The following is a 15,365-nucleotide window of genomic DNA, read 5'->3' on the forward strand; positions in this document are numbered from 1 at the left end:
ACTGCCTTTCTACTTCTAGTGCTGTTTCCAGCATGCTAAGATTTGATGCTTAGGAAAAGTTTCTTTTTTGATAAACTACTTCTATTAGATAACTAAAACTTTGTAAATTTTTGGAATAAAAAACGAAATTTCTTCTCAACTCCATGGCTGTATCCTCTCATGTTGAAATATGTTTATATCTTTTACATAAGCTGCTTCAAATTCTCTTTTGATTTGGATGGAGACTAAATATCTCAGAGAAGTAATAAAAAATAGCTTTTACCTTGATCTTTTTAATTGTGTTTTTAAAAGGTAATCTCAGGAAAATATTTTTCTCTGAACTCCTCCCCCCATCCATAGTCTAGAAGTCCTATTTTACATCAAATACTAAAGTTTGTCCACTAACCACCTTGGCAGATGGACAGATTAGTTCAGTTATGCTGATATTTTTAAGGGCACTTAAAACTTTAAAAGTGCACTTAACAAATAGAATGGCTTCCAGACAAAAATACACAAAGATGTCTCCATAATCAACGATAAGCAGTTCCCCAGCCTCATCAAGTTAGTTCACCTGGTTGAAATCTTTTTCCTCACCTATGAAATGGGAGTAAGATCTCTTTTACCTGCATCGCAAGATTTTGTGGTATCAGATGAGATTGGATTAGTTACAGCACTTTGAAAGTCCTGTAGTGCTATAGAAATACATGTTCTAGTTTGTGTATCGGAAACACAATATATACATTTTAATCTATGGGAATATAGTTCTGTGTGCTCCGACGCATAGTATTTTGGAAAAGATGGCATACATTCACCTTACTCTTTTAATACACTGATAAAAGACCAAATTGTAATTTGTCGTAGAATACTGTGCCTATTTCCTAGATTCTCAATACCATCTTTTGTTCTAATATTTAACACAGCTGAGAAGTCAAGTCCTGGTATGCCATCATTTAGAAAAATAATGACCTTGAAGTTAGTCAAGGCAACCTCTGGAATAGCTTCTACCTTGTCATCGTTGCTACTGTGTATCAGCCTGAGGAGGACCACAGCTCAAAGAGAAAGTACATTGAAGACCCTGCCAAAATAAAAGGGAAAATATTGGCTCTATTTAATATACTTTCAAACCCGTCTACCTTGAAAGAGTGTGGTGCCAGTAGTAATTCTATCTTGTCTCATTGTTTGGAAGCCAAAGAAAGATTCATGCCTGCGGTGGTATTTTGTCTTCTCTTCCCCACTGCTCACTGTGAAATAATAAATAAGAAAGTTGTGTGCTTAGGTCGACTGAGGCTATGGCAGTTGGACATATTCTCTGAATAATGTTGTGCAGTTACCCTTTGCTTCATTTCCATATAATCATAGATCTTTCTAGAACACTGTGTTTAGGAGTAGACAAAGCAAAGGGTATTAGGTCTGATTTGTTAATCTTTTTGCCAAACGTAATAATCCCATCTGGTATGGAATAAGACGTACTGCTGTCGTTGAGGAGGTGAGTGGTTTACTCAGACAACTGGAGAAAAAAGTAATAAACCTGCCTAGCAATTTGATATAAATACGATCTTTACTTTTTAAAATTATCAAAAAATTGGGGCACCTGGCAGACTCAGCTGGAAGAGTATTTGACTCTTGCTCTCAGGGTTGTGGGTTCAAGCCCCATGTTGGGTATAGAGATGACTAAATAAAAAAATGAACTTTAAAAAATTAAAAAGATTGTCCAAAAAATTGTTGATTTCAAGAGCACGCCCACCTGCAGTCATTCTCCATTCATTATTGTGATTAGGCTTTTGAATTTTGGAGATTTGTTGTTTCAATGCAATACAGGTTTTTCCTAGCTATTCTTAGAAAAATAAAATTGAGGTTACTGAAATGGCCTGTAACTTTTTCAAAGTAAAATACGAGTCTCCACTCAAGGTTTAAGTTTTTGTTTTCTTCTCAATTTTCATTTAAATTCTAGTTAACATATAGTGTAATATTGTTTTAGAATATAGTGATTCATCATATACATACAACACCCAGTGCTCATCGTAACAAGTGCCCTCCTTAATGCCCATCACCCATCTGACCCATCTCCCCCACTCACTACCCCTCCTCATTTCATTCTCCATAGTAAAGAGTCTCTTCTGGTTTGCTTCCCTCTCCCCCCGCCCCCCGCCTTCCCATATGGTCATCTGTTTTGTTTCCTAAATTACACATGAATGATCATTTGGGTATTTGTCTTTCTCTGACTTATTTTGCCTTGCATAGTACCCTCTAGCTCCATCCATGTCATTGCAAATGGCAAGATTTCTTTTTTTTTTTTTTTGATGGCTGAGCAATATTCCATTGTGTATATATATACCACCTTTTCTTTGTCCATTCATCAGTTGATGGACACTTGGGCTCTCTCCATATAGTTTGGCTGTTGTTGATAATGCTGCTGTACGCGTCGGGGTGCATGTATCCCTTAAAATCTGTGTTTTTGTACCCTGTGGGTAAATACCTAGTAGTTTATGTATAAGGGCTTTTTTTTGGAGGGGGTAGCCACTGAGCCTGTGGTTTCTCAGAAGTGTTTGTAAATTGTACTACTTCGTACTTAGTGCACACTTTAAAAGGAAATAGTGTTCTTAGGTTATATTTCATATCATCCTAAGATTTTAACATCTCGTTTCATAACTTAAAAGAAAGTACATGTTTTATTGTATGTTTGGGTGTTTAGAATGAGACCTTCTGATGGTATTTAAAATAGTCTTTAACCAGTCATATGATTAACCTCACCTATATGTATATGTAGGTTTGTACAGATGGGTGGATATTTACAAATACCAATTTTTCCTCCAGAAAATTTGTAGCTACTTACATCTTCTGCCTTTTAGTTTTTAAGTTTGCCTTTGCAGGGTCCCTGGTTCGGGTATTATGTTTGATTTTGGGTAACAGTCTGTGAACAGAGAAGCATAGTGTCCTTTTACCTTCTGCCAACAGTTCCTATACACATTCTTTCATGGGGACATGAGGGAGAATAGAAACAGACTCAAAAGAAGGATGTCTTCATAAAGCACACTTAACAAGACTATTCTGACTTCATTTCTGCTTCTTTAATGGCTAAGCTTCATGACATAAAAGAGCCACATGCTAATTAAAGAGGTGCCACTTACTCAAACCAGTGTGTTTTCATGTTTCTGAGTTGATACGTGGGTGGCCAATATTATCTCGTTTTCTTGATCTAAATAAAAAACTGTCTTTTTAGTAAAAACCCGTTTGGTGGCTGCAAACTCTCCGAAATCTTTTTAAATGAAATGAGCTGTGGCTGATGCCATTTCAAAAAATGTCATGTATTACAGGATATTTCCCCCCAAAGCCACATTTGAGTGAAGCGATTCATAGCTAGTTACAAACATTTACTGAGTGATTACTACGTGCCCAACTTTGTGCCAGGTGCTTTGTACCATGGGGTGGGACCGGCTCTTTTGTACAGTGAGCGGACAGGCCATTAGAAATTAAGCCATTTGGGGTTGCTTGCGTTGCTCAGTCGGTTAAGCATCTGCCTTCAGCTCAGGTCGTGATCTCACGGTTCATGGGTTCGAGCCCCATGCCGGGCTCTGTGCTAACAGCTCGGAGAGCCTGCTTGGGATTCTCTCTCTCCTCTTTCTGTCTCTGCCCCTACCCTGCTTATGCTCTCTCTCTCTCTCAAAATAAATTCAAAAAAAAAAAAAAAACCCAAAACAACTAAACTTAAAGTAGTTGTACCATTTGAAAGGAAGGAAGGTAGGAAGGAAGGAAGGAAGGAAGGAAGGAAGGAAGGAAGGAAGGAAGGAAGGGAGAGAGAGAAAGAAAGAGGGAAAGAAAGAGAAAGGAAAGAAAGAAAGAAAGAAAGAAAGAAAGAAAGAAAGAAAGAAAGAAAGAAAAGAAAGAAAATAAGTAAGTAAGTTAAGCCATTTGTCACAGGTGACACGGCCAGCACTGGAGCAGAGATTCAAAACTGCCAGCTAACTCCAGTTCTCCTGTCTGTGATAGTAACCTGGCCCCGAAACAATTCTAGTAGACTAAGCCCAGCAAAGACTATGTCTCCAGTGAGTTTAAATTAAGAAATTTTGTGTTGATCTTATGCCAAAATACTTGATAAAAATATACAAAGTATGTAATGTTATAATGCCCCAATTTAAGGACTGTTTAAATAGTGAGTTCTTGGAATATTTACTCAAGAATCTTTAACAGAAAAATCCTCAGCTACAAATAGCTTCCTATTTCAAGGACACTCCAAAATTTTAATATTATGATTTTAGAAGAAAAACATGAGAGAAAGTATTAGGAAACTAGTGCTCCCAAAACTGTTAAGAATGTTATTGCAACTCTTAAAAGAAAGGCACCGCAGGAAAGTGCAGTTGAGTTCAACGTGTAATTTTCCTAAGTCTGGGAAAGACATTTCAGGGTCCCTGTCATGCCTTTGCAAATAAGTATCAAGAAATAGAAGAGGCCCTAAAACTTTTTGGTGAGCTTTCCTCCTCACTGTCTGGCAGGCTGGTGGGTCAGAATTCTGAAAGCTCACAGATTTGGGACATTTCGGGGCTTACTCCCTGGTATTCATGGTCATTGTTTTTGCCAGTTCCTTCAGCCGAGGACAGTTTGACACCAGATTCTAAGCGGCCTCCGTATACTGCTTGGACTCCCAGCAAATCTATAATAAGTGATGTAGTCCCAGAGCCCTGGTTCCTTGCTGTTGTCTCCAGAAGTTGGTGATGAAGCTGGAGGGGATCGAGAGTCTTGCTTGCTCTATTCTGACAAGGAAGTTCTGGGTCCAGAAGAAAATAAAGGGACTAAGTAAGGGGAGAGAGAGAGAGACAAGAAGAAAGGCAAAGGAAGCAGACCACCAGGTGATCAAAAAGAATTTCAGAGTTAAATTTAGATACAGTTCAATTCAAATCTTCTCAAAAGTTTGTTATGCCACTTTGCTTTTTCAAAACACCTGCATTAGTACCTGTTTGCACGAACCAAAAGAAATCCAAGAGGACTTTTGCTTTTACTTAAAAGGGTAAAAACCGTATTCAGCGTTTGTTTTGCAGTGAGATGTTACAGGGGTGGCGTGCACCCCCAGCAGTGAGGGCGGCCCCACCAAGCTCCCTCCCAGGGACCTACGCTCAGCAACTCAGCACCCATTCGCCACAGCATTGAGCTGTGTCTGTGAGCATCTGTGCTTTATCTTGATTTATTTTGTGCATTTGTTAGCAAGATGTGTCCTGGGGGATCAGAAAAGCCTAAGAGAGGTTATTTTTTGGGTCTGGGACCCCTCAAAATTTTTTCCATATAAATTAATGGTATTTGCTTCTTTTCTTAGCTTTATTGCCATTTTGGCCTTTGAAAGGTTTCATCTACTTCTGGATAGCGAGGGAAACGTGTAGTTCGTATTAAAGCATCTGCTCCTTCAGGAATAATATTGTTCAAGAGATAAGTTAGCAGCTGCAGCTAAGACTTTGGAAGAAAGAGTTTTTCCTTGTCGAAGAATGGAAGCATTGTGCGGAATACTCTTGATTTTAAAAACACAGGTCGCAAAAGACCTTCAAGAGTTCCTTTGCATAGAGGGAGAAAGCCTAGTCCTGGTGGCCTTGATCTTATCCTAGACCACTTAGCCCTGCCTGGAGCGACTTTTCTGTTACAACGACAAGTTACATTCCCTTTGCTGGGAATGCTGTTCTCTTGTCTCTTCGCAAGTCTGGCCCTTTCTGGTTTAGGGATATATTGCTCCTCTGAGACCTTCCCAGACTGTCCTGTCCAAATAGCCCACCCCGTTCCCAGACATGGTTGATCACATGACCCAATTTGCTTCTTTTATTCATTACCATATTCCCACCTTCTAGAAAAATAGTACTTGACGTTTATTGGAACCCCTCAATACGAAAGAGTGAGTGAATAAGTGGGTGGATGGATGGATGGATGGATGGATGGATGGATGAACATCCATTCACATTTCTTATTTTGTGGAACCAGGTGCCAGATGGAGTTGGATGGGGAAGAATTACTACCTTTTCTGTTTTCTTAGGCCAATGGTTCTTAAAAGCGTGGTCCCAAACCAGCACCGTGGAGTCAGCATCACCTGGGAATTGCTGGAAATGCAGATTCTTAGGCCCTACCCCAGACCTGCTGAGCCAGAAACTCTGGGGTGATACCCAGTTGTTGCTTCTAGCAGGTTCTCCAGGTGACTCTGATGCTTGAGAACCACTGCCCCACGTCACCAGTGCAGGACCAGATCTATCTGATGACCCCATGCATCCCCAGCCCTAAAACAATGCCTGGCACAGAGTAGACCGGAAATATTTGTTGAATGAATTACTCCTTCTACTCTTTCCTGCTGCCCCCCTCACCCCATGCCTTGCACATCAAAGGCACTGGGTACACAAAGGTGGAGGAAGGGAGTGAGTGCCATTCTGAGGAACTGAGGGAAGCTTTTGTGCTCTGCACCGCAGACCTTGCCAAATTTAGAATCTCAGCTCATCCATTCCTCCTTCCTGTGGCCTCTGGAGCAGCAGAGGAAATTTCCAGCTGCTGCTGGATGCGAATTTGTTTTCATTTGACCCTTGGGCTCCTGCAAGTGAGCCCCGGGGAGAGGATGATTAGAGTTGGGCTTACCTCACCTACATCTCTACGGGGAAAGGGTGTGGGGAGCGGGTCCCTGCGAAGAAGAAGCCAAAGTGGAGCCAGGCCCACAGCACAGGCACTGGCGCCTGAGGTGGCTGGAAGGGGCCGCCGGTCTTTGCTGCTCACAGATGGGCTCCTTGTTCCCACGCCAAGTATTGCTCTTGGCCCCAGGAGGCTCTCGGCACAAAGAGGGACTTTCTGGGGGCTCTCAGCCTTGCCATCTTATACCCTGACTTCCAGGCTCTGCTTCCAGAACAAAACCACAAACAACGAAGGGCCACAGAGCCACTTTGAAAGGACACCCGTGGCTTTCAGCTCTTACTGCTGAACTGTCCTGTTAGCTTGCGACAGTGCCTTCAGCGAGATGCAGTGGTGATCTGAAAGCCTCTTAGGCGCAAGATCCTGTATGGAGGGGAAGAGGGAAAATAGGTGGAATCTTAGTCTCTGCAGTGGGCCTGAGGTTGGAATTTGATCCTGAGGCTTCTGATGGGGAGGGGGCCAGCTGGAGTGGCTGTCCGGATTACTGAAAGCAGAATTAGGCACAAAAAGGAGGATCCTATGTAACGCCTACACTGGAAGTGTCCTCCAGTTGATGTACCCAGACGAGGGTGGCTCCAGGCGGGCTGAGGGCCAGCCCCTTGGGGCAGATCTTTGTGCTCAACTTATTAGCTGTTTGACCTTGGTCAGGTCAGCTGGCTGGTCTCCTAGCACCAGACTTGCAGCCATTGCCTTCTTTTCGTTTGTTTTCACCACTGTTGACAGCTTCTCCGTTCCCCCAGGCTGTCCATACTGGTTTCTCTCAGGTGGTGGCTGAAAACGTAACTCCATCCAGACATAGGGACATAGTTTACCCCCTTGGCTTTAAACCAAGCAGCTGTCCTCCCTGAGCCTTAGAAAGGGGATTACAATAGTGTGTTCTTCATAGGGGAGCTGTGGAGACTCCACGAGCTCCTGCAGTAAAGAAGTAAGAAAGGATCTGGGTACTTCAGCCTTCAGTGCGTGTTGGGCCCCTTGTCACTTGTTCTCTTAACAGCAGTATTGTTCCTAGCTTTCAGAACCTCATGGCAGCACTAATGTCAGTTGGGTTTAAACCTTGAAAGGCCTGGATTCTTGTCCTGGCGTGCTAATAGTCCCTCCCTTGCCCTCGAGCTGGGATCGATGTGAGCATTAAATGTGGTAATGTGAAGATGTGCTTTACTTTATGGGTAGAGAACTTTTTTTTTTTTTTTTTTGGTAATGAAGGGCCTAGACCCACCGTGGGAGAAAAAATTCAGGAATCCTGCAAAACAAGGCAACTTTATTCATTTGGGGGTGGTTCGCGTTTGAGAGAAACCTAGGAAAAATTTAGTAAATCTGCTTTAAAGTAGACCACAGGGGACATGAATCTTTGTTTTTAAAATTATGAAATATTTACATTTTTCCTTCCACATTAATTGAGAGACAGACATTTGAAGAAAGAGGAGGTATGGCCGAAGGAGAACCCCGGCCAGCCAGGCCAGAAGCTCAGCAAGGCATGGTGGGTAGAGTCTGGTCTCCTCTGACCTGCCCAGGTCCTCAAAGTCCAGCCCTGCTAAGGGAGTCCGGTGGACCTTCTCTCTAGAGAAAGGGTCACCGTAAGATTATCTTCTTTTATCTTTATTCTTTGAACCATGATGATCACATAGCCCCATAAATTCTATAGGGGGAATTTTCCTTTGGACATAGGAAAATATTTTTTTTTACGGTGGGTTTGGTGAACTTAGTATATTATTATATTGTTGGCTTTGGAGACCTATGATGTATAATAATAGCAATAACAGTGAACATTTATGTGGTCAATATGCCTGTACTGTGCCAGCCTTTATTCTGAGTGTTTTATACAATGCCCAGTGATGCAGAGTAGACTCTGTTTTGATCCCTATTTTACAGATAAGCATCTGAAGCCCAAAGAGATTGAGTAACTTGGCGGAGGTCGTTCAGATAATGAGCAGTTGAGCCAAAATACAAAGGCCCCGTACAGAGTTCACACTTGGTTGCATGCCAGGCTGCGTTCTGCCGTATTTAGAGTCTTTGCTGACTCCCCTGATTTCTAGTTTTACTGGAATATTTAAAAACACTCTTCAGGCTGGGCACCTGGGTGACTCAGTCGGTTAAGCATCTGACTTCGGCTCAGGTCATGGTCTCACCGTTTGTGAGTTCAAGCCCTGCATCAGGCTGTGTGCTGACAGCTCGGAGCCTGGAGCCTGCTTCAGATTCTGTGTCTCCGTCTCTCTCTGCCCCTCCCCCACTCATTCTCTCTCTCTCTCTCTCTCTCTCTCTCTCTCTCTCTCTCTTTCTCAAAAATAAACATAAACATTTAAAAAATACTCTTCTAGGGGCGCCTGGGTGGCTCAGTCGGTTAAGCGTCCGACTTCGGCTCAGGTCGTGATCTCACGGTCCGTGAGTTCAAGTCCCGCGTCGGGCTCTGTGCTGACAGCTCGGAGCCTGGAGCCTGCTTTGGATTCTGTGTCTCCGTCTCTCTCTGCCCCTCCCCCACTCACTGTCTCTCTTTCTCTCTCTCTCTCTCTCTTTTTCTCAAAAATAAACATAAACATTAAAAAAATACTCTTCCAGCTTTCTATAGATTTCTCCATTTTAACTCTCCTATAAATCTTTCCTTAAGTCACCCCACTCCCTACCAACAGTTGGTCTGAGTTCCAATCCTGACGTTGGGTAACTGGGATGGAATCCTGTGGTTTGCTTTATGCTGGCCAGTGCTGAATGGATCTTCCTAAGGTTATTGTTCCACAGTGACTCACCCCAAAAGAAAAGAGTTCTCCAGTATGGATGTCTTTCAGTGTGTTCCCGCTGAAAACTAAGAATACCAAGACTTCAGAACTCTAAGCAGATCTGCCAAAAAGGGGCTCATGACAGACAACTCAGTGTGAGAAAACTGCTGAGAATCAGGAGGGCATTGAAACTATCAGCAACCACTTCCTTTCTGCAACATCAGCTCCTTTGTCTCCAACAAAGCTACACAAAGTAATTTTCTGAGAATCAGAAGGGGTTGGAACTCTCTCCTCTAATCACCTGGTGTTTATAGATTTTTCCTATATTGATTTAGTCTGCGTGCCCTCCTTCATGCCACGTGCACCATGGTACTCAACTATTTTAAGCTGCTTTGCAATATTTTGAATAATCTGTTGACAGAAGCAGCTTCTTGGGGGTTAGATGTCTTGGCCCCACTGTACTTTTGCTTTAGCTGTGGTGTCAAACTTTATTTTAAGCAAAAACCAACAAACAAACAAAATCCTGATCTCTGTTTTCAAGGAAAATCATACATGTAAGACCAGTAGTGGAAACTGATAAAAATGGGGCTGGTGTGGTCAGTAGGGCCTGGAGGGGTCTGGGATTCCACCTGCCTACACCACTGTCTTCCTCCCACTTTGATAAAAGTTGAAAACCACTGACCTGTTGAATAAGGTCCAAAGTACTTATTTAAGTGTGTACCTAATTTTATGTAGGAAAACAAAGGAAATTGGGGGCTAACAAGATTAAACAAAAGGAAATGTAATGAGGCCGAGGTGCCTCAGAATATTTCTTAGTGTTCCCTGTGGTACCTATCAATAAAAAAAAAAAAAAAGAATCAAAATCTCAACTTAGAGTCTCTTGGCCACCAGCCCAGGACTCTTTCCAATTTGTCATATTATGTTTCCTTTTATCCATAAGAACATTCAGATACATCATCAAGGAAAGTAGACATTGCTATTCTTGGGGGTTGTGAAATTGCTCTGTTTTGTGAAACTGCACAGAACTGATTTCTTCAGAATTCTTCTTTTGCTAAGTTCCAATTCCCACCATTCAAAGACTTCATTCAGTCATTTATTTTTCCCTCCTTCTTAATTCTTCCTTCCTTCGTTCCTTCCATCCATCCACCGTCTATCCATCCAACTCACTGTTATTGAACACCTGCCATTCTAGGTGTTGGGAATATGATGATGAACAAGACAGATGTGATGTCTCTTTGCCCTCATTTAAGGGCTTACATCCCTTAAAACCCAGTGTGGGATGATGTGGAAGGGATTCTATACATGTTTCTGGAACTGTTAATAATACTGTCAATGTGCCGACCTCACTTCCTCTATCATAATCATATCATCATCAATTTTTAGCACCAGAAGAAATCTCCTTTTTGTTTTAATTCCAACAAAATCTCAGCAGAGCCTCAGAATATAAACCAAATATAGGCAGGTAGGTCTGTTTGCAGACAGAAGAGCGCTAGGCAGCCCAGAGCCCTTCTGCTGCCTTCAAGGTTCTGGATAGACAGCCAAACCCAAAGGCCACTGATGTTGCTTTCTGTCCTTGGTCCAACATGATTCCATATTCTGAAGGTGGTATCCTGCCTATGTGCTTATGTCCCAACCGTAGAGACAACAAGGATAAATGTGTAAACTCAGACCCTCAGACCTCAAAAACCACAGAAATGGTAACTAGCAGCCTCTTTTATGCCCTTTCAAGAGTTTCAAGCCGCAAAGCTTGGTTCTGTAAACCACTAGAATGGGACAAGGTTTTTCTCCCAACTTAATCCAGAGACCTGTGTATTTTATTTTTCCTGTCCCACTTGAGATGCTAAAAACAACCCCTATGCACCACTGAAAAGGAAACAGGACAAAGGAGTGTATACATGTTTGTTTCAAGTTGTTTCTGAAAATTTTAGTTAAGTTGAAATTATGTAATCATGCTTAATTTCCTGTAGGGGGAGGGGGAATGTCCATCATAATTTGAGACAAGTGGCAGTTTTGCCCCTGGCAGATTTAAATGAGAAAAGTGAATGCTGGGATGCCAAACCACCGCATGAATGCGCATCTGTGCCCATAGTCTTAATCAACCTCTTTGTTTGGTTCCTTTTTTTCTTGTTGTCGCTGTAACAGTCAGTGACGCCTGCCCACGTGATGCAATGGCATTTGCACAGAGCAAAGCCCACGTGCTTCTCCTCTGACGAGTGGCCCCATAGGTCTCATCCTTAGAAAAAAAGCGATCCTCAGATTTAAAGCACAAGTTTCTGAAGTTTCACTACCTATATATGTACATATGTTGATACAGCTACCTGTGATTTCTCCACGGTGACTCCTTCTTTATGGATTTCCTACTCTGCTTCCTTCTCTCTCCTCTTTTCTTGCCCACTCATTTCATATTCAACTCAAAGAAGGCCAAAATGAGATTTTAAAAAAGCAAATAATTATCCAGTAAACTGGTAAAATATTGATACAGGCCAGGGATCGCTGAAATTGCCCAACATGTGTATTTTACTCCCCCTGCTATACACATACTCCCCCTGCTATACACATACATAATATAACACATTATTATTTTTTTTTATTTGAATGCCTTTGGACTTCGCACATGCTTTCCATTTCGCCACAGTCCCCACCATTCTCTGTCATATTTCACACTCACCCTCCTTCATGACCTGTTTTTATAGTCGGTCTGGTCCCTTCTTGAATTCCAGGGATTTTCTAGTCTGCCTTCCTTAGGAATCTTCTGTGCGCAATTTCGAATTGTAGAGTGTTAGAAAAGACACTGCTACTTTGTAGATGTGGACAGTCAAATGGGAGGAGCTGGAAAAGCAAAGCTATAAATACAGTACTCATTTATGGAAAGTGATTAAAGAAAAGAAGAGTTCCACCCATTGCTGAAAATGGTATAAGATGCCAACCAGTAAATCTTCCTGATTTATAAAGGAGTCAGTAGATTTTGCCTGTAACCTTGCGAATTTTGCTTGGGTCGTTGATTTCGGCTAATGGAGCTTTTAAGTTGTTCACAGGAGTCTTGAAGCTGTAAGATGACTTGATGACGGGTCCTTGATGTCTGTATTCTCAAGTGTCCGTCTTCTTTTCCAGTTCTTCTCTTGTTTCTTTCCATTATCGTCCCCTTTACCATACTCTGTGTCCATAGGATGTCTTTAGTTCTCATTAGTGCTGTGGACGCATCTGCCTGTGGGATTCTCCAAACTCTTAGGGGTGAAGTTGGAACACTGTAATTGTTTCGCTTTTTTTTTTTTTTTTAATTTTTTTTTTCAACGTTTTTTATTTATTTTTGGGACAGAGAGAGACAGAGCATGAACGGGGGAGGGGCAGAGAGAGAGGGAGACACAGAATCGGAAACAGGCTCCAGGCTCCGAGCCATCAGCCCAGAGCCCGACGCGGGGCTCGAACTCCCGGACCGCGAGATCGTGACCTGGCTGAAGTCGGACGCTCAACCGACTGCGCCACCCAGGCGCCCCTTGTTTCGCTTTTAATAAAACCCTCTTATTTTCATTTCCCAGCAGATATATGGAGTGATCACTCCTTTCAGACCGATCCGGATTTGCCGCCTGGCTGGAAGAGAATCATTGACGTCGCTGGGACCTATTATTGGCACATACCAACAGGGACCACTCAGTGGGAGCGCCCTGTCTCCACCCCCGCAGATCTCCATGGTTCTAGAAAAGGGTCACTTAGTTCTGTAACGCCATCTCCTACCCCAGAGCACGAGGTAAAATGGAGTATCTTTTTAACAGCTTAGTAGAGTGGATGTTACTTGTGATTTCTCTTTAGACTTGTTGCTTCTGCCCCAACAGGTCATCAAGGTAAGGTTTTTGATTATCATGCATGCTGCATTTGAAACCGCAGAAATGCTTCCTCTTAGTGTAAATAGCGTCAATACCATCTTTCAGGGATGTTTTCATTTTTTAGTGGCTTTTGGTTTCTTGAAACAGCATTCTAGGTACAGAAAGTTAAGAGAGGCTGATTAATGAGAAGTGGTTAAGATTCCCTGAGGCTCACTGAGGCAATACTTTACTCCGTAGGTGCCATTGCATGGCGCTGCCCCATAAAATATTTACACACAGAAGGACGTCTCTTGGCCAGACGTGTTATAATTACTGCATATCTTATTAGCCTTGGGTCCTTTTGGTTGCATGGAGGGGATGTCTGCAGGAATAACCCTTGAGAGCCTTCAAATGCTTGATTTCTATTTTTTTTAAAGGATCTGTTTATTTAGCAGAAGTGATGTTATTTTAGACATAAATAGCAGCATAAATTTCTGCTCTCCATGAGGAAGAAATATGATGTTTAAACAAAGAATTGCGGCTTGAAAAAATTCCACGTGGTATTTATTAACACAAAGGTTCTTGCAGCTAACCTTTGTGAATCCTGATAACTGAGTATTCAAGAGAATTGCAGTTGGAAAAGGTCACTACTAAGTAATGGCTTTTTTCAGCAAAGTAGTTGGATCCCTAACACGCAGGCATTTCTGCCTGCCTGACCACAGTCTTCTGTTTTTTCAACAACCCATTTTCCTTTACTTTGAGGACACAGAGGGCATCTAACCTGCATCTCTCACCTGCAAGGCTCCTCTCCATATTTGCAACTATTATCACCCTTCTTGTCATGAAAGTAGACAGTGTCTTGTTTCTTACATCTGTGGTTCTTTATTTCGTCTTCTCTGGGAGGCAGTGAGATCTACATTCCAATCACATGCCTGCTCTTACAGGGCTTCAGCACCTCACTTACCCTGCCTAGGCCCCATATTCTCCATTTTTCTTCCTTTTTTTTTTTTTTTTAAAGTTTATTTTTTTATTTTGAGAGAGAGCGGGGGAGAGAAAGAATCCCAAGCAGGCTCCGTGCTGTCAGCACAGAGCCCGGTGCAGGGCTTGATATCATGGACCATGAGATCATGACCTGAGCCAAAACCAAGAGTCAGACAAATGCTTTAGCTTAACGGACTGAGCCAGCCAGGCACCCCTCTCCATCTTTCAAGCGATGGGTTGGGGTGAGCTCTACTCACGGTGATAGCCGAGGGCCTTGGTTTGTTGGAACTTGACACTGATAGGCACATGCTTCAGTATTACTGAACCACATAGGATTTTGTTGCTAATCACTGGATGACTTTATTGAGGCGTAATGTTCCTATTCACTGAGCAAATTCCATTCATTTACTCATCTTGTGTTAGGTTTGCTGGGGGATAAAGATGAGCCTCAAAGAGCTTAGCATGAAGTGGAGTCCTTCTCCTGTCTCAGTCTAATTGCGTCTTGGCATTTGTCCCTGGACCATCAAGTGGCCTCCCAGAAGCGGAGCCAGCCAGGACACAGCCTCTGCTCACTAAGAGTAGACATCCTCTCTCTTTCTTTCCTGTACCTCTTTTCTCTTTGCATCTTTGTTAGAATCTCTTTCTCCATTCCAGGTCTTCATTCCCCTATTACAACCCTTTAACCATCTTCACCACATGGGAGTGCCCTATGGCGAGGGGGGAGGGAGTGTCAGGGTGGGAAAGAATCAGCTGATCCCAGTATCCACACATTACAAACAGGGAAGCTGAAGCGCAGAGAGGTCCATGACTAGTGGCGCCATTGGATCTAGAACTCAGAGATCCTGAATGCTCCTGAATCCTAGGCCATAGTTGTTCTCGCTCAACCTCCTTGGCTTTAGGATCTCAGCCTACTGCGCTTTCTCATTGTCCCAGAGGTTAGATTGGCCTCACTTTGACATGTCCCTTTTGTCCAGTGAACCTCTTGTCCTCCCTCCGTGCAAGAGATGAAGCTCTTGAAGCCTGCCTCCTGAGACCAAGGTGTGGGTGTGGTAAAGTCAAAGGAGGACATCCCAAGTTTCTGTGACTTGAATTTTTTATTTCTTCAACTAATATGGCAGAATTTTGTTTCCACGTTTTCTACAGAAAATCTTGGGAAGCATGCATCACAGATAGGCAGCGAACCCTCGGGAAGATTACCAGGTAGCAGAGTCCACCTCTAATCCCTGGGCCTCCTTCTGATACCCACATATGCCTG

The 15,365-nt window shown here is 42.8% G+C and overlaps 1 protein-coding gene across 13 annotated transcripts in view; it reads left to right on the top strand.

Annotated features, from left to right (window-relative positions):
• The window catches only part of APBB2 (amyloid beta precursor protein binding family B member 2), a 388,287-nt gene that overhangs the window by 245,891 nt on the left and 127,031 nt on the right, over nt 1–15,365 (top strand). For 9 of the 13 annotated variants that reach the window (XM_023253177.2, XM_045056437.1, XM_045056439.1 and 6 more), the window contains one exon: nt 12,866–13,074. In XM_023253177.2, the coding sequence (XP_023108945.1) occupies nt 12,866–13,074 (209 nt within the window). The remainder of the gene's footprint in view (nt 1–12,865; nt 13,075–15,365) is intronic. The other 4 variants (XM_023253183.2, XM_023253176.2, XM_023253179.2 and 1 more) reach the window with 1 other exon arrangement.

Source organism: Felis catus, chromosome B1 (assembly GCF_018350175.1).
Source record: "Felis catus isolate Fca126 chromosome B1, F.catus_Fca126_mat1.0, whole genome shotgun sequence".
Taxonomy (NCBI): domain Eukaryota; kingdom Metazoa; phylum Chordata; class Mammalia; order Carnivora; family Felidae; genus Felis; species Felis catus.